The sequence below is a fragment of the Seriola dumerili genome, unplaced genomic scaffold (assembly GCF_002260705.1).
Source record: "Seriola dumerili isolate Sdu_G_001 unplaced genomic scaffold, Sdu_1.0 BDQW01000088.1, whole genome shotgun sequence".
Taxonomy (NCBI): domain Eukaryota; kingdom Metazoa; phylum Chordata; class Actinopteri; order Carangiformes; family Carangidae; genus Seriola; species Seriola dumerili.
Window position 1 is genome coordinate 9,902,034 of NW_019174343.1, and position 18,530 is coordinate 9,920,563.

Sequence of the window (18,530 nt, forward strand, 5' to 3'; positions counted from 1 at the left end):
TCTTTCAGCTCATTGTTTTGGTTTTATGGTGTCCAATTTTACAGCAAATGCCAACTGATCAGTTCATTCAATCAATCAAGTTTGATATTGTAGAGAGAATCAATATTTTGTGCACATCCCCACCCCCACCCCCCCCCCCCCCCCACCCCACATTGCTATCTCTTTTGTAACTGATGCACGACCTAAACCTTCCAGGGTTTCTGCAATATCTATACTGTTGTTTTATACTGTAAACTGACAAGACAACAGAACATGAGATGCAGTTGGTTTGTTTCATTTTAATAAGAGACACACACAAATAACTGCTGTAAATTGAAATACTATAATACTCCTAAATATTCCAGTCATATAAAACATATACAAAATATCAAAATGTACTGAAAGTGCCATAATCAAAATCACAGTGATTAAATAAATATGTACAAACAACAAATACTTTCAGTTTATATTTCAACCCTGCTTCTCCACAGTGAGTGTAGTTTGCCCTGTTAGAAGGAACTCTCCATCTTAACAACATCTTGGACTTTTTCACACGTGTCAGGCTTGATGGACAGAACCAGCTCCATTTCCTGGCCGGGGGAGGGGACGGGGATTTTGTTGATCTTGGCAAAGCTTTGGCTGATGTCTTGAAACGTTTTACTTTTGGTCTCAGGGAGGACGACGCAGAGGTAGATAGATCCTGAGACGCAGACCACCACAAACACCAGGAAGGAAAAGGTCTGCAGTGTCTCCTACACCAAGAGAAAACAAACGTGGAGGAGTTAAGTTAGATAGATTTTTTTTTCTCTTTAAAACGCTGCACACATTTTCTGAAAGGAACTCTGAAAAAGAAATGAACATTTGTTAATCAACATTAAACACAGACATTAATTCAGGACTAAAATGTCTCTCGCAGTCTCATTGTTTTCAAGATTCCTGGTAAACACAATTCATTATTACTGCATCAAACATGATGCCTACTGTTAAGATTTATTTTTATGATTTTCCTATTTTAGCATTTAAACCATTTTGATGATTACTCTTCTCCCTCCCTCCACAGAGCTAAATCCTGTCATTTTCCAGCCATCCTAAACTCTTGCCAACTCCAGAGAGACGTCGTCTGTGGCATCTGTTTTGTCATCTGCGTGTGTTGTGCTGAGGATGTCGCAACATCCCCATGATATTCCGCTGAAAAGGTGTTGCGAGGGTATGTGCAAATTTTCCAGTTTAGATTCCGGAACAGTATTTGTGTGCTTGTGCATTGAACTATGTCGCAGCACCCAAAGTATGAAAGCTAACCTTGTCCAGTGTGTTATGCCAATAATAGAGATTAGTGACAGATTTAAAAATACACACTGACTGATTACCCAGAGGGAGATTTAGAGATGGAGAGAGGGTTTTTGTGTGTGTGTGTGTGTGTGTGTGTGTGTAAGAGGGAGAGAGAGAGCTGGAAGAGAGAAAGGGGAAGAGTCTGAGAGAGAGATTTTGCATAGGGCAGAGAAACTTGACTGACCCTCGGCAGTATGTCACTGAGCTATAATCCTTCGCTTACGAGGGGACAGAACTCAAATGCAGCGCTATGTACCTGGTATTAGAAATGCAGTGTCCAAACAAGCATGACCTCAATGACGAACTACTTACTGCTTTGATTTCAGCGGTTATATCACCACTGCTGTTAGCCTGACACTGTTTTCCTCTGTTTGGTGTATTTCATAATAGCACTAAAAAAAAAAAAAAAAAAGAAAAAACAGAGCATCGTGCAAAGGGCCTGACCCAGTTTCCGCGCCGCCTCTGTGATGTAACGCTCGTCTGCAAAGTTAGCAAGTTCCTCAGAAATACTGCCTTTCTCTCCCAGTTGTCATAGGAGATGAGTCATGGTACAAACAGGACTTCTCTGCGTCCATCCCGTCTGTCATTAATCGAATTTTTGCAAGCGCCGTGGATTGAGGAGAATGAGACGGTCCCGTATTTGACACGGGGGATAAGCCTTTGATCTGCTGAGGTGGCTCAGCTGGGTTCAGTTTGGTGCACACACACAAACAATTAGGCATGCACACAGAGACCCATCAGTGGCTGCAGATACACAAACATACAAACGTGAATCATATTTTCACGGCTCATGGCCAAACACATGTTGCACCCAGAGTGAGAGAGGGGTTGGCAGCGATGGGGAATCCTGGGAATGCTGGGACCGGACAGGATGAGACAGGACAGAAAAGTGGAAGACTGGATGGAGTGGGACAGGATGGGACGGCATGAGAATTGACAGGACAGGAGGGGATGGACCCGGGATGAGGTAGGACAGGCCAGTGCAGGATGGAACAAGACTGGGCAGAAATGAACAGGACGGGATAGAATGGGATGGGACAGGACAAGACAAGATAGTCTTAGACAGGAAGGGACAGTCTAGGATAGAACAATGCAAGACAAGATGGGATAGACCAGGCCAGTGCAGAATGAGACAAGACAGGACAGTAAAGGAGGGGGTGGGATAGGACAGAACAGTGCAGGCTAGGAAAGAACAGGACAACAATGGAAAGAATGGAACAAGACAGGGCAGGACAGGATGGACTAGGACAGGACAGAACGAGACAGACTAGTAAAGAACAATGCAAGGCAAGAAGGGATGGGACAGGCTAGTGCAGGACGGCACAGAAAAGGACAGTACAGGACAGGACAGAACAGGGCAAGATGGGATTGCACTGAAAAGTGGAGGAAAGGACAGTCTATGATAGAAAAGTGTGATTCAGGACAGAGTAGGACAGGCCAGTGTAGGACAGAACAGGAGGCGACACAACGGAAAGGGATAGGACAGGACATGAGGGGACAGGACGAGACAGAGTGGATAGGAATAGAACAGAACAGCGCAAAATGGGACAGGAAGGGATGGGACAAAATACAAGGGTATGAAGCAGGACAGGACAGGACAGGACAGGAAAGCAGAAGACAGGACAGGACAGGAGAGGACAAGAAAGGAGAGGAAAGGGCAGGACAGGAGAGGACAGGACAGGACAAGACGGGGCAAAGGAGAAAACAAAGTTTAAACACCCATGTGGACATAAATCCGCTGGAGACATTTAAGAAGATGTCCTGGTCCAGCGTTTATCTGTTGCGTGGAAATATACTGTCTCAGTAACGTAGTTTCTGCGGCAACACTGTGTCATGCTGCGGTGGTGGGGGGTTATTTGCATGTGTGTAGGCTTTTAAACATCGTGCTGAATTGTCCCAGTGGGAGACACACTCAGGGACACTGTCTGTGATGTACATAAGATTACTCTGCAAATGTCCACACTGAGCTGTTTAGCGGATTTATTGATTACTGTGTATCAATGCTGTCACACTCTGGGGGCACAGCAGCGGGAAGGCAAACAATCGTTTAGCTTCACAGTTATGGATCATAGCGCTGATAATCCTCATTCATGGGCGACAAATACAAACGCATACAAACTCAAAGCATACTAATGAATGTGGTCAGGTTTGATAGCTCATTAGCCTTGACAGTTGTATAAACTAATAGAGCCTGTTATTGACCCACTGTAAAATTAATCGTGACGATTAATCATATATGAGCCAACTGCATTCAGTTCAGTGTTTGAAAGTAACTGGAAAAGCTCATTAAATGCTAACAAGTAATTACACTGCTAAGCTTTTCATGATTAAATAAAAATTGGTCTGCTTTCATTATTTATTTATTTTCTAAGATAAATCTATGTGTTTTTAAAATATTTATGTAGTTTAAAAAGTGGGGAATTTTCTAAACCCAAAATGGAAATTTTTGGAATTTGGAGATGGTTTTCACGTGACAGCATGCTATGTTAAACTAATGTTATGTTATGTTAACCTATCAAAATAATCAGAATCTATCTGAAATTGAGAGCATTCGCACCACGGTGTCTATTTAGTTGCTCTTCTGGAGCTTTCGATCTTATCACACAATCTCTCTCAGCAGTTTCCCAGTTTTTATGTGTGTGAATGTACTTCTTTCTACGACTTTCCATCCGCAATGGCTTAAAACATTGAGATCGGAAGGTCACTCATAGATCTTAGATTGTGTAATCCACTCAAAAGCTCAAGCACAGCAATTTAAGTGGAGCACATGGTGAGACTGTATTGTCAATCAATGTAATCTCCCCCTCCACCCATAAGGACATCCCCTCAAAAGGTTTACAGCCTGTGGATTCAGAGGTAGTCACCTTTTTCATGGAAACAATAAAAAAGCTGAAACAATCCTGCTTACATATGCCAGTGATGCCCGTCGGCTACGTGACAGTAATTCAGATGATTCTGTCACGCATCACTGTTAGTTTCCATGGTTGATACCTGACTGCATTATAAAGTGGTTTGAACTCTAATCTGGCATATTTCTTCATAAAATCATAGTCCTGTCAAACATTTGCAATATCATTTGCACTTGATTGTCACTATTCATGTCTCTCTCCATATATATATTTTCATAGCTCTATTAACTTCCAGTGATCTGCCATGACGTGTGTCACCAGTTCTGTTTTAAGGAGGAATTGCAATAAGTTTGCTCTGCCAGTGTTCTTATTGTAATTCATAGACTGTGCACAACAATAACCCCTTTTTCCATTATTTCCAACCTATCTCTCCAAAATGTGGATTTGTGCAAAAGGGCGAGATTTAAGGTAAGAAAAGGGCAGGCTAAATAAGAAATCTCTGTGGAGAGTTTAAATAAGACAATCGGTGTGGAAACCTGCAACAGGCTGCAGAGCTGCTGTGTGTCAACTGAAAATGAACTGATGGTGCTTTTTAATCAGCACAGAGCTATGACATAATAATCTGCCTCAACAGTGGGTGAATGAGGTCAGTTAAATGAGGTCATGGGAAAAAAATGTAAGAGGTTACTGTGCCAAGAAACTATATTGTATTGTAGATATCACTGCCAAACCAGTGCTGCACACTGAATAAAAACTGACTGAGGAATCTAATACACTGAACGGAAGTTAAATCTATTCCCTTATAGGGATTATTGTGTTTTTGCTTCACCTTTGATTTGCTCTCATTTATTTATCTAAATGGATAAAACAGTGATAAAGTGTTCAGTGTAACATTCTCTTTTAAATGGAGACGTTGGGATTTCCTTGCAATTTTATTGCAAAACAATGTTCAGCACCGTCTGGGTCCAAGGTGTCAGGCAATAATTAATCAGCCTATTTTCAACTGAAATTATTAATGCCCCCCTGGTGGTAAATTTTTGATATTGGGTTATATGAAATGAATTAAACTAACTCAACTCAACTATAAGGAGACACAAAACAAAATTATAAAACTGAATAAAGAAACTGTATATATCAACTATCACTAATGTGCAGTTTATTCTAGCAACATTCATGTCTTTAAATGTATTACACATTTTTATTCATGTCCTAAGTGTGCCTCCCTTCTGTTAAACAATTACCCAGTCAGTCCTTTAAAGAAGCCCAAGTGACACCTCAGTGGTGGCCTGTCATGGAGGTGAAGGGATGTGACGGTGCAGCAGTGTGTTTTCTGAACCGGGGTCAGAGCTGCTTTCAGGTGCCAGTCAGTAACCAGTGAGTCACTGCTGTGATCTGGATGCCCTGTGTGTGTTTGGGAGTAAGTGAGCCCAGCACGACCCCAGCCAACAAAACCAACACTGCAATATTTGAGGCGATGGCTGGATAAAAATAAGCATTTGTCGCTTTCTGTCTCTCACACTCACGCTCTTTGGTCAGCGTCTCTACCTCTTTTTCTGTAAGCCTCTATTATCTGTTTAATAGCATATTCAGCTCCACTTCTATCTTTTGCCACTAATCCTAAAGGAGCCGTCTATTTTATCATCACATTACATCTCTTCTCTCTGTCGTCCTATCTGTGCATGACCGTCTGTCATGTGCTAGACAGACCTGTTCATATATAGGCTCACTAAGTTCAAGAGTTAAATCACACATAGGAGAAGGAGATGACAGTGTAGCGAGACAATGTCGAGGTTTATAACTGGAGTCCCGTGGATCTGCTTACACTCTCCAGATGAGGTTCCACATACAAATGTAGATCTGACACTTTCATGACAACACAGCGTTGCCCTCCTCTAATCATTAAAACTAATGAACAATGATATTTTCTGCATTGTGAAATCGGTAGAGCTCAGCACATTTCTGTAAGTGTTTCAAAATCACTTCAACAGTACTGCCTTCTAATCCTGGCAACAGATATCTCCTTCTTCTTCATATTGTGAGCAATTATTAGACGCAAAAGGGCAAATAAACACTGTGAGAATGAAACAGGAAAAAGTCTCAGAACACTTTGATGCATCAACATGAAATAACAAAGTAAAAAAGGGGTTTGCTATTCCATTTTTTATGAAGAAATAAGCCAGAGGAGAGAATCAAATTCTATAACAAGACTTTACAGCAATTGCTAAATATTGGACTAAATGTTACTGTGAGATGAATGTTGAAATAATTTAAAACTGAATTGGTAAATTTTCCCTTTTTTTTTTAATATGGCATAATAATTCTCTCTCAGGTGCTAGTGTGCATACTTGATCCTTTTTTATTTTAGCTTTTAGCCACAATAGTGGAACTCTAGGAATGGGAGGGCCAGTAGGTCCGTCCAACACATATTGGATGGATTATCATACAATTCAGCACAGACATTTCCCAGAGGATGAAGCCCGCTGACTAATTTGCAGATTTTTTCTCCAACACCACCATGATTTGATATTTGTGGCTCAGGCTATCTTCTCACCTGATGGATAGATTGCTGTGAAAATTGCTACAGATATTCAAAAGACCATAGAGGACACATTGCAATATAACTTTCATTATCCCTTAACTTAACTTTTCATCTTTTACCATAACTTTGTCCAGTACTTAGTTTTATGACCAAATACAGGCACAGAGTCTCACGTAAACCCTCTGATGATGAAATTGGCAACATGAGGAACCTCACGTACTCACAAATGTGGAAAGTGTAACACTAGCTTAACTGTGTAATTGTACAAAATGTAAATTTTTGTTACAGCTGATACGTCAGGATGGAGGAGTGTATTCATTACCCAGAATCTGACATTATTTTCTTACTAAAATTGAATTTGTTTTTCCTGAAGTTCTGAAAACCATGTTATATTACTTCCCTGCCTCATTGTACCCTTGCAAAGCCTTTTCAAATGTGTGAGAACCTGTATTGTTTGCTGTCTTAATCTCCTTTAGGTACTTGTCCACAGTTACCGCCTCTGCAGTTGGCAGAAAGGTGTATCTCCTCATCAGATAAAAGCAATATGGGATGTGCTCATTGTTCTGCAACACCACTAGTGGTCAAAAACCCCACAGGGTACCTTAATATACCCGCTGACATTGAAAAAAGTTGTTTTGACCAATATGTGTTTGTATCTGGGCAATTAAGTTGTTTTAGTGATAACCCACACATCCGTACCTCCTGTCAAAATTAGAGAGCTAGCCCAGAACATACAGGAAACCTGTAATCAGTGTGAGCTCGAGTACCAGTACGTGTTACTTTAGGTAATCTGATCTGTTCTCGTTTTATTTTTCTGCTCTGTTTTTGTTTCCTCTTAAAATCAATAAGACTAAAGTAAAAAAAAAAAGAAAAAAAAAAAAGATGACGGATCCTGGGAGAATAACAACTTCCTCCTCTAAGAAACCACTATGTGAGAGTTTGATATGCCCTTCTCATCTATTTTAGTTCTCAGTTCAGTCTTTGCCCCCAACACATGACACACTGGTGCAGCTGACTGAAAGGACAAAATTAGGTTCATCTGCAGGGGCTGCAGAGAAAACATTTGACAGAAGGTCAACCCAACATCACTACAATGTCCAGCATGCCGCGAGCAAAGTTTCACTCTGATCTCAAACTTCTGTCCTGACTTTTGTCTAACTCTATCTGTCCTTCAGGTTACAATAAGATCATCTTGTGTGTGTGTATGTGTGTGTATCGTTGACTAGAATAATACATTTACAGGATAATACAGGATATTGTTTTATACTGCAAGAAGTGTTGATTTAGAGTCATGGGCTGTAAGTATAGTAAGCTTCCAAGGAAACTGTATTCATGCAAAATGCACATGTTGAGATTTAACTGCTTTTTAATCTTTGGTCTCTAACCCTCTCTCCCTCAAACTGGTGAAAGCTCTTCACTCTAGTCATCAATGGCACCTTTTAGTGTGTCGTTTACCTCGACCATGTCTTTAAACTGTAGTTTAGCATTTTTAGATGGTATACGTAGCATTCAGCTGCAGCAGTAGGAGCATGCCATTTGATGCCGTGAGCTATACTGTGGAAACAATATGTGTTCACTCGTGCATGAACAGAAATAAGACATTCTGTTCGCCCCATGAAGTCGTGCTGTAATGGAGATAGGTGTACTGTATTTGCATTTGCTGTGTAGTTCCGCCACATTAGGTTTATTGTTTGGATATAGTGGAGTGATATGTTAATGATTTTATGAATCCCTGCGCCTGTTTTCAGAACCTAACAAGGTTATGCCTGAAACGTCCTGTGCTCATGTCGTCTCTGCTTATCCTCAGCCGAGTGTGACTATAACCGAATCCCGCTTGCAAAAAGTCCTGATGAATGCCTGGGGCTAAATGCCTGCATCTAACTGCGTCGACTAGAGGTCAGACTCATTCCTGAGTTACACGGCTATGAAGCTTACACATGCACACTGCAGTATTTCTAGGCACAATGGAGTGTTGGAAAAATTCAATACAACACTAAGGATGCAGATGAGGCACACAAAATGCTGACGGCCTCGGGGATTAACCACAGTCCTGGCCGTACGAATCCTTTAAATGATGATATAGGCATATAGTCTGTCTATAATCCTGTGTGATTAACATGATTGAACAGTTGAGAGCGACACAAACAAATATCTATAAATCGATAAATATTCATGCATTATAAATTCTATAATGTTGTGTGGAGTACATACAGTAAATTTAACACAATTACAATACTATCTATTAAGTAGAGAAATAAAGCACGCATGTGCATATTCACTGGTATCAACTGCCGTGCCTCTCAGAGCTTTGAAGCATTAACTTGGATGTTTTCCTGCACTCGCTCTTAGTCAGTCAATGTTGTGACAGGCCAATTCTAGGTAGAAATACTTAGACAAAGCAATATACTCCAATTATGTTCCCATTTCCCAAGATTAGAATTATAATAAGGTATGTAATAAGGTATGTTTCAATTTGAAGTAAATTATGTGTGTTCTTTATGTATTCACTCAATCATAAATTTAATAATATGAAGATGTTTCCTACCACCCGCAGTGTACGCTGTTGTTTTCTGCAAAACGATTACGCCAGGCTGTGAAATTACTACATAAAAGCAGGACAAAATCTCTCATCATTAAAAATCTCTCTGACAGATGAAAGGCTTAAGCAAAGCTCCTCAACCTGCACCAGGTAATTCTATTAACAGTAAATTACTTTTTTTGTACACAGCTGAACAAAAAGCTACTGACTCTTTCTGCAAATGAAGTCCAGTGTGTGGGGGGGAAAAAAGTGCCTGAATAAGTTGAGCAAACAGTAGGTTTAAGAGGGCATGAACGGCAGCATACATATCTATGTTTTTTGTTTGTTTTTTTCAACTCACAAAGATTGCAATGTCAAATGTCATTAGGATCTAATGAGGGACAAGTGGGACGTTATGACCAAGGGCAAAGTTCTGTCTCTATAAAAAGCAGAGCTGAACTATGTCCTTGGCACAGAGGGCAATTATAAGGCAGACAGTTGGACATCTCTCACAATAGGAAATAAATAATTGAACATGTAAACTTCAAATCGCTGGCAGGTAAGCACAAAGGTAATACTTCTAGTCTAAATGCTATTTTGTGAAATATCTATCCAATTGCTTTTTCTAAATGTCAGCAGTTTCTAAATGACCCAGACAATGATGGCACGTCATGTTTTGTTAACACATTTGTCTGGAGTTGGATGAGATAATCATTTCCAATCTCGTGTCTGTCAATACGTACAGAACTGAACATCTATGGAAATTAAGTTTGCAAAAATTGAGTCATTTTATATTGGAGGACTAGACATTATGTATTATGTATTCACCACATCTGATATTCTTTTTGAACGGGAGAGTAGTAGTAGTAGTAGTAGTAGTAGTAGTAGAAGGCTTAATGTTGCTAGGCTAGCAAGTATTTTCAAGTCTATATATAGCGAGTTCTCTCATGGCTTGTGTAAAGTGTTTTCCTGCCACAGAGGAAATAAATTCATGGCGCGTGAAAACAAGTTGAAAGTGCTCCCTGACGTCTTTGCTACAGAAAGAGGCTGCGGACAGAGTCACGTGTTGAGATGCCATTACTGTTACAGGCGATGAAGAGCTCAATCACACACCAGGGAAAATCATTTCAACCCTGATAGCAAAATGTGTGCTGACATGAAAGATAAACATGCTACAGAAATGTGGGATTTACATTATGCTTTGATGGAAGTATTTCATATTTCAACTTTTTTGAGAGAAAAGGCTTCAAGGATGAAGACTGTCTTCTCTTTGGACTAATAGTAACTCAGGGAAACAGGACTAGACTGAAAGTGTTTCCTGTTCTCAAAAGCTCTTTTTCCAAAAGCATGAGTTGGAGAAGGAGAGGTAATCCTTTTACCAGGGTGGTCTTATATTTGATCGTAACTCCCCTGGAAGCACAAACTGTTGTTTTTACTTTGCATATGGATTAGAAGTGAACTAGAAGTGAACAAGAACTTTAGAGGTGTTGGTATGCATTTTTTTCTTTTAACTTCAGAGAGAGCCCGGCTGCTTGTATCCCCTCTGTTTTCAGTCTTTATGCTAAACTTAGTCAACTGCCTTATGGCTATTGCTCCATCTTTACATATTACACATTATTTTAAGTTTTCTTCTAAAGCTTTTCGCTCTCATATGAGAAACTGTACCAACAAATTCACCAACACCCAGGGTCTAGCGTAGAGCACAGAGAAATAAGCCTTAATGGAAACATGCAAGTCAGCTAATCTCTAAATAATATGTTTGATTTAAAACACACACACACACACACACACACACACACACACACACACACACCAAAGTACTTTTTGTTTGTGGCCTTGGGAGATTGATGCGTTAGAAAGAGCGTGAAGAGGAAAAAGACAAAGAGACAGTGACGGGTGAAGATTTTGTGGTTGTTTGAATATGTAAAAGAGCTCAGGGGAGCAGCAGATGAAGTTACATCTACTCAGTGAATCACTTGGCTAAAGTCCTTGGGAGGAAGATGTGAGTGTACTGCAGAGGAACAAACAGGAAAAAGACATGACTCTTTGAGAAAGGGGTGGCAGAAGAGGAGCGCAGGGCTGGTGCACTACTATGTGGGCAGTAAAATGAAGAGCCAGACTTCCTACATGTGACCATTGCAAACTAAAATGCCACATTGATTTCCCCTCCCTGCAATACAATAACAACCACTGTATAAACAGACAGAGCTGATACTATAGGTCAGGATACACATGAATGAATGATGAGTCTGAATTACTCTACATTTAGCATGTAGAGTAATTCAGACTCATCTGAGGGTGCTGTCGTCGCTTCATCGTCACAGGTACTGTATGACCCGCATTCATATTAGGGCGAGATGAATGTGAGGATTTGACACGCAGCGATGAAACAGATCAGTGAGAGATGGTTAATGAAGCTTCAAAGTACATCAGAGCCTATTGGATCCAACTTGGTGCAGTTAGGATGAAGAATGTACTCATTTAGGACGCCTGCTGAGACATTAAAGACTGCTAGAAAACATCAAAGAGAGAGGGAGAAGAAGCGCAAGACAGACAGAGAGAGAGAGAGAGAGAGAGAGAGAGAGAGAGAGCGAATACAGAATACACATATAGTGCAGGCTATGGTACTCTTTGTTTTCCTAACAAAAAAACTCTCCCTCTCCCGCCCAATAAAAACCTTCAGTAATGAGCAAATGCCCATAATAAGGCTCATTATCTTCTGTGTTCGTTCACAGAGCAGATCAGATAAAGCCTGTTTGTTGCAAGCAGTTCCCTCTCTTTGCATTTGTACAAAGTCACATCAAAGTCACAGCTTGTCTAATTAAGTTACAGTAGCTCACTGAACAGAGCTGTTGTCTTAGTTTCTCTCATCAAGCAGAACTTAAAGCTGGAGTGCAGTAATGTAACATATGAATGAATGTGCGTTACATTCAACCCTTTGCCAAATGATTCCACGCAGGGCTGATTAAGTCACTTTCCAAGTCGAAGCACTGGTAGCGATGCATTTTATGTCAACCAGCAAGGTTGCGAGAGCTTAAGAGGGGAGTAACCATAGCGACAGAGACGGAGTACAGCAACTAGGAGTTGGGTGGGAAAACCGGAAGCATCCAAGAAAAGTTGCTAGTGCTCCGGATATTAAAAAAAAAAAAAAAGTCAGAATTGAGAGGAAGGATTACAATCTAAAAAAAGAACGCGTTTGACAGCGAGAACAAACACGAATTACCATTGGTTTGGTTTTTCCGCGCTGAAAGAAGAGAAGGGACATGGATATCGCCTGACTGCTCTTGGACAGACTGGTCTTTGTAAAAATATTTGGAGTAGGCTATGTAGCTTTTATATGAACTCTACTGAACAGTGGAAATTTCTCTCTATTCGACAGTGTTTGTGTAATTACTCTCACTGCCAGAAGGGGGAGACAAAAGTTCCCCACTCCAGGTTATGTAACTGAAATGTGTCTCAGTGTCTGGTGTGTGTGTATGTGTGATATTGAAATATAGCATAAAGAGTGTGTAATGTGGGGGATTGTAATGTAGCCTTCAGTACAGCACAACAAAAAGGAATTATTAACGAAAAATAAATCCCTCCTCGGGAAATATTTGTCAGTTAAGAGATATGGTGAGAAATCTCCCTGCGAGCAGAGCAAAACTGTTTTCACTTCCAATCCTTTCTGAAACAAAAAAGAGCTCTGAATCCAAATCTAAGGCATCTTCTGAGGAAATACAGCTCCAGCATGCTCGTTCGGCCTGTGCCTGTGACCAGACAACTGGACACACGGTAGCTCACAGTAGCTGACCAGATGGCTCTGAATCCTAACAGGATCTTAGAATTAAATCCTATGGTAAGTCTCTCTTTATGGGGAGGCATGCCAGTGGAAATGTACTGGTGGTGAATTCAGATTCCAGACCCAAGAACAGGTAAAGCTCAGTGATTTATTTTTTTCATATTTACACAGATTTTTTTAAGAAGCTGATTCTTTTAAACTGACTTGGTTTCTATGGGTTCACACTTCTAAAAGTGGTGACCTGCCACATGAGGAGACTGTTCACAGCTCAGAATCAGAATCAGCTTATAATAATAGAAAGTGAAGAAAAAAATAAGTGGAAACACAAATGAGCTGCTGCTGATGTACCAGAGAATTTAAAAAGAGTGATACTGCTAGTAGCTACTGGGGTGTTGTAAATTGCATTTCCCAATAAGATTTTCACTTGCCTGTCGCATTTTGATTCAGTAATAATACATATAAATTCCCAGATTAAAATCCAAAAATAATTAGTCCTAACAGCAGGTTACATCACCCTGGTATGTTATATCACCCACCCTGACGAGTTGGCACACAGGTTAAGAGTGAGGAGCCGTGCACATCTCCTGTCACTGCACAGCACTCAAGTCCCAGGAGCCACAAACACAGAGGAAGACCTGCTGACCAGGGAAAATCCTCTGAGCCCCTCAGTCTGTCAGCCAGGTCTGCCAGAGATACAGTTTGTGCAGGTGGATAACTTTTCCTCACACACAAACCCTCGACGGCTGGCTCCCCCCCCCGGCACAGACAGACTGACAAAATCCAGTTTATAATAGTGTTGGTGGTAGTCCAGCTCCTGTTGGGAAACCTGTGAAAGCTCCCGTTGAGCAGGATGTTTGTATTTAAGGCACAAAAAGGGAATTTCACAGTCTCACTCAGAGTGGTAAACCCCTCTGGGCCTATCCACGGAGAGGCTGAATCTGGATGCTGCCAGTCTGCCCCCAGGCATGACAGAAAACCACCATGCTTGCTCTACAATGTGGCACATGTTTTAATTGGTGTTGGTTTATAATGGCATGCAAAATTATTGTTCTGATGATTTATTTGGGACATGACAAACGAAGGAATACACTTCTCCAATAACAAAGGCTTATGGGACAGCCGTATCAGTCTGTCATAACAATTTTGTCAATAGCCATATACTGTGTCTGTGCCTTCTGTTGTGCTGTTTCATGCATGTCACAGACTCATATTCATATTCCACTAGTACTGACCTGAGATCAGACACCCAGACACCCTTTGTTAACGTCCTTTTGAGAAAGTTCATATGCATGTGTGTGACAGACCCTGTCAGTCCACCAGTGTGTCTCAGAGCTGTTCATCCCATCTCTGCAGGTCAGTAGAACGGGTGGTGCTCCACGCGTCTCCACATTCTTCTTGAAGGGGCTATTTGCAAGTTTACTCTGTCGCCAAACAAGCTTTCTTGCTGGGAGCAGGTGGTGGTGATTGGCACTTGACAAGAGCTTCAGCCATCACTGTCTTTGTGATACAAGAGGTTATAATAAATCCTCTGAGCAGTGCCACATCTTCAGGGCCAATTGGAGGATTGGAACGGGCGGGACTAGCAGCATGCTAACGTCAGTAGAAGAAACATTACAACATAGTGTTAACATTGGCGTTCCTTTCCAGGTAAGTTTGATACTGAACGTGCAACGTTTCTTCTAGACTGGTGAGTAAGCAGCTGTTTATGCTGCAATACCAAAAAAAAATAAAATAAAAAATGTTCTTGTCAGTGCCTCTCCCACTGGTTTGTGGAGGATACTGGTTTGGCTTATTGGTGTAAGCGCAGGCCTTGTTACACAGCAGATTTCCTGGTGTGTGTCTGGATAGTCAGGTCTCCTACAGACACTGAATTAACTCAGATATGGAACTAATTTAAACAAGACAGCAGTCCCATGCATGTACAGACTAGTTTGTACTTTTTTAAAGTGTTTGCCAGAGTAAACTAGCTTTTATACTGTACATGCTGTGACAAGACTATTAGAAAGCACTGAATATACTGAAAAAGTGCTTTGGACAAAGCTGTCAGCTATGTCTTTTTTCTCTGTGTGAATCTGAGCGCTTCCTAATGTATTGTCACATCAGTGAAATGCGAGCAGGCAGCTGAGGCCTGGGGACAATTAATGGGATAAGAAGACAGAGTCAAAGGCCCAGTACATTCACCTGGAGGTGCGGATGAGTCCTGTAGAGCGAGTGGAAAGACAGTACACTACAGCAGACATCTCTCAGTATCAGTGGCACAGCTACAGTATCCACTACTCTAAGATAATGTGTTACTAATATATTACTGCCACACTCGTCAACAGGAACTGTTGGAAAACTGTGGAAAAATCTTCCCAAACGGATCAGGATGAACACAAAGAGAGCAGAAACGGAGACACTGAATGCAGAAAAATCAGTTTTGCCCACAACAGCACGAACCTGAAGAACTGATGTTGAGAAATAGTTCCTGACCAAAACGCTGTGAGGTGTCATTTGGTATTGGTGAAATGGAGTACTGTATATGTGTGAACTATTTGGATGAAAAACTTATGAGAGACTTGAAAACTTGCGGCTACTGCAGTATATAAGTCATAAGGTTTTTGAAATGCAACATAAAACAATACACCAAACTCAACTTGAACCTCAGCATAACACAACTAATCCATCAAGTGGCCAATAACAGGTACCAGGCAATATCGTCTAACACCACTAAACCCAACTCTAAACTGTACAAGCACAGTGTACTCCTAGGAGGGTGCTTCGGTGCGGAGGCTGTGAAGTGAAAAACACTTTTTGAAGTTGAAGTAAAGAACAAAAGAGTGGAGGTAAGAATAACGGAAAGAAAAAAACAGGCTGTGAGGCCAGAGAAAGAGAGGGAGAGGCACAGAGGGCAAAGAGACAAAGGAGGTAAAATGAGAGGAGGCAGTGATGTGGAGCCGCTCGGAGCAATAGTCAGGTTTTAGAAATTGAAAGAGGACCTTTGCAGTTTCCAGGAAAAAAACATTCCAATTTCAAACATTAATAGGATCTTCAGTCTGAAACTGTTGTATTTGCTTTTTACTCCACTCTTAAAAAGCACATTCATTCTCCTTAAAGTGGAGGTCTCTTGGGTCTCATATGACGCACTTCAAAGATACTCCAGGATTAAGTGACTGTTTTGAACTTTTTTTTACCAATACCAGAAAAAATACATAAAGGGATTCTGCAGTTGAGACTTCCATCTTAGCCACTGAACCACTAGTTTTCATAGTTCGTATTGTAGAGTTTTTTTTTTTCTCAGCTCAGTTTGAAAAGCTAACGACATGTTAATGGGCTTCTCTGTCCAGTTGGACAGGAATCTTCCTCCTTACTGACTCCTTATTTAAATAAATAAAAAAATAAAACAACCATAAGTTACTTTCTTTTATCTTGTTGGCCACCTATTACTACAGCTCATGTGAGGCTGTGAAAGTGCTTCTGTGTCTCGGGGTATATATTCAGCATTCCTGTCATGTCTCACATTTCACCCATTACAGGTTGTTTACAAGGGCCGAGCAGCAAAAGCAGCACGTCAGCAGCACGACAGCAGCAGCAGTCTGTCCTCACTGGATGTGTTCAGCCACAACACTGCTGGGCACTAAAAGGCATTTTGACAGAGCTCACAGCCCAATACAAAATCATCATCAAAAGGGATGCAGGGAGGAGGGGGGGGGGGCAGTCTTGAGGGCTACTTTGCAATATCACATTTAAAGTGTAAGTGGGTCAAGATATAAAAACACTTGATTCTTCATTTCCTATGTTATACTTTCCCTTATTAGGCCTCATATATGCCCACTTCAGTCAAACGTCATACCTCCAGTTTTTTGGTGATGACTTTTTTCTTTAATTCTCAAAGCAAAGCCAAAGAAAAAAAAACATCCCCAGGCTGAATAGTACTTCTCATGACAAGTAAACTGAACTTAATGTATAAATTGGGCGGAGTTCCCTTGACAATATCTTTTACAACCCCTCTCTCGTAGTTATGAAGTTAAAATCGCATACAGACAGGGGAAATAAACACTATCTCATACTCGGGGTTGCGTAATAAAAGCAAAAGCCCTGTGGAACACCCTTCGTGGCTTAATGGCTGTTCCTGACTGCTCTCCTACCAAGGTGGTGATGACACTGGCACTGAAGACTGTCTGTCTCGTATTAAGATGAGAAACACAAGAGCAGCATGATGAAAGCTACCTTGCAGAAGTCGCTGGAGTGGCTGCCAAAAGTTTTGTTCTGCCATCATCATCTTTTCTATGTCCACTAAAATTAAAGAAAATGATAAAGTGAAGGTCTGAAACAACTTGTTTGTATAAACCAGGACTGATGTTCAACTCACTACAAAGGAACAAGAAGTGCAGCTCACGTTCAGTCAGACACTCACTCATCGTTAAATTGAAACCATTATTGTGAAAATCTTGTAAATTGCAGGGATCACTGACCCCTCCAAGAGCAACCATTAGAGCTCAGTAGTTGCCTGTGAGTAGTATATGAAAAAGATAACGATATGTGATAGGACTACAGAAACATCACATCACAAGTATGTTGATTGATGAGTCCAGAGAGGAGGTGGTGGTGGTGCTGGTGGAGAGCAGGCAGCACCACCACTTGACAGCATGATGTGGCAGGCAGCCACTGCAGGGATTAATGAGGAGCTGACAACTTTAATGGACTGTGAAGGCTAAAGTGACAAACACAGTTGGTGTTGGTTTGGTGTAGCTGACAATCAGCCAGTGACTTACTGTGTGTGTCTAACGCTTTATTTTAGAAAAGTGTCACTTGTTTATTCGAAGCATCTCTACAGACGTTGTGGCGGACTCAGCTCCAACAACTTGACCCCCTAATAAAACGTGTACGCGTGTACACATTTAAATGATGTAGCTCACCTGAATGAATGGGAACAGGAGGCCCACGGCAAAGTTGGACAGCCAATTCACGGTGCCAGCGATCATGAAGGCGGCAGGTCGGTAGGACTGTTCAAACAGTTCCCCGGTCAGGACGAAGGGGATGCCACCTGACAGAAGAGAAAAGAGAGACGCCGAGTTACAACAAACTACATGCAGCAAGCAACAGAAACACACAGCTTTGCTCTGAGCGGCATCCTGAGCTTACAAACTTTATAAAGTGGAAACACTTGATGTTTGCTCTCACTACAGGATCAACTTTTGTTTAATTCAGGCACAATCACAGTTGATTCCTTTTAAGGTGACGGCCCCCTTGTTGAAAGTCAGCAGCTCATCTGGCTCAGTGTGTAATGTGCAACCAATGTTACCGAACCGGCAACAGCAGATGTTGACATTAGGAGGCTTTGGTGGTTTCAAACTTGGAGGCTGAAATCTAAACAGCTGGCACACTGACTTCAAATGTAAAAGGCAGCGATCCATCCTGACTGACTACTGCCAACTCAGTAGAGAGTACGGATGCTGCTGCTACAGAGTTTGTCTTATATTGCTGTCTAGTTAAAAAAAAAAAAAAAGGTGGATTATGTCCCATCTTCCCAGTAAATCTGCATATAGACATTTA

General features: G+C 41.2%; 1 protein-coding gene across 6 annotated transcripts in view; it reads right to left on the minus strand.

The window, feature by feature from the left end:
- Positions 1–287: 287 nt before the first annotated feature.
- Positions 288–18,530, minus strand: part of slc2a9 (solute carrier family 2 member 9) — a 106,700-nt gene continuing 88,457 nt past the window's right edge. For all 6 annotated transcript variants that reach the window (XM_022745196.1, XM_022745197.1, XM_022745199.1 and 3 more), the window contains 2 exons: positions 17,894–18,021; positions 288–731 (listed from right to left, as the gene is read on the minus strand). In XM_022745196.1, coding sequence (XP_022600917.1) covers positions 489–731; positions 17,894–18,021 — 371 coding nt within the window. In that variant the 3' untranslated portion in view covers positions 288–488. The remainder of the gene's footprint in view (positions 732–17,893; positions 18,022–18,530) is intronic.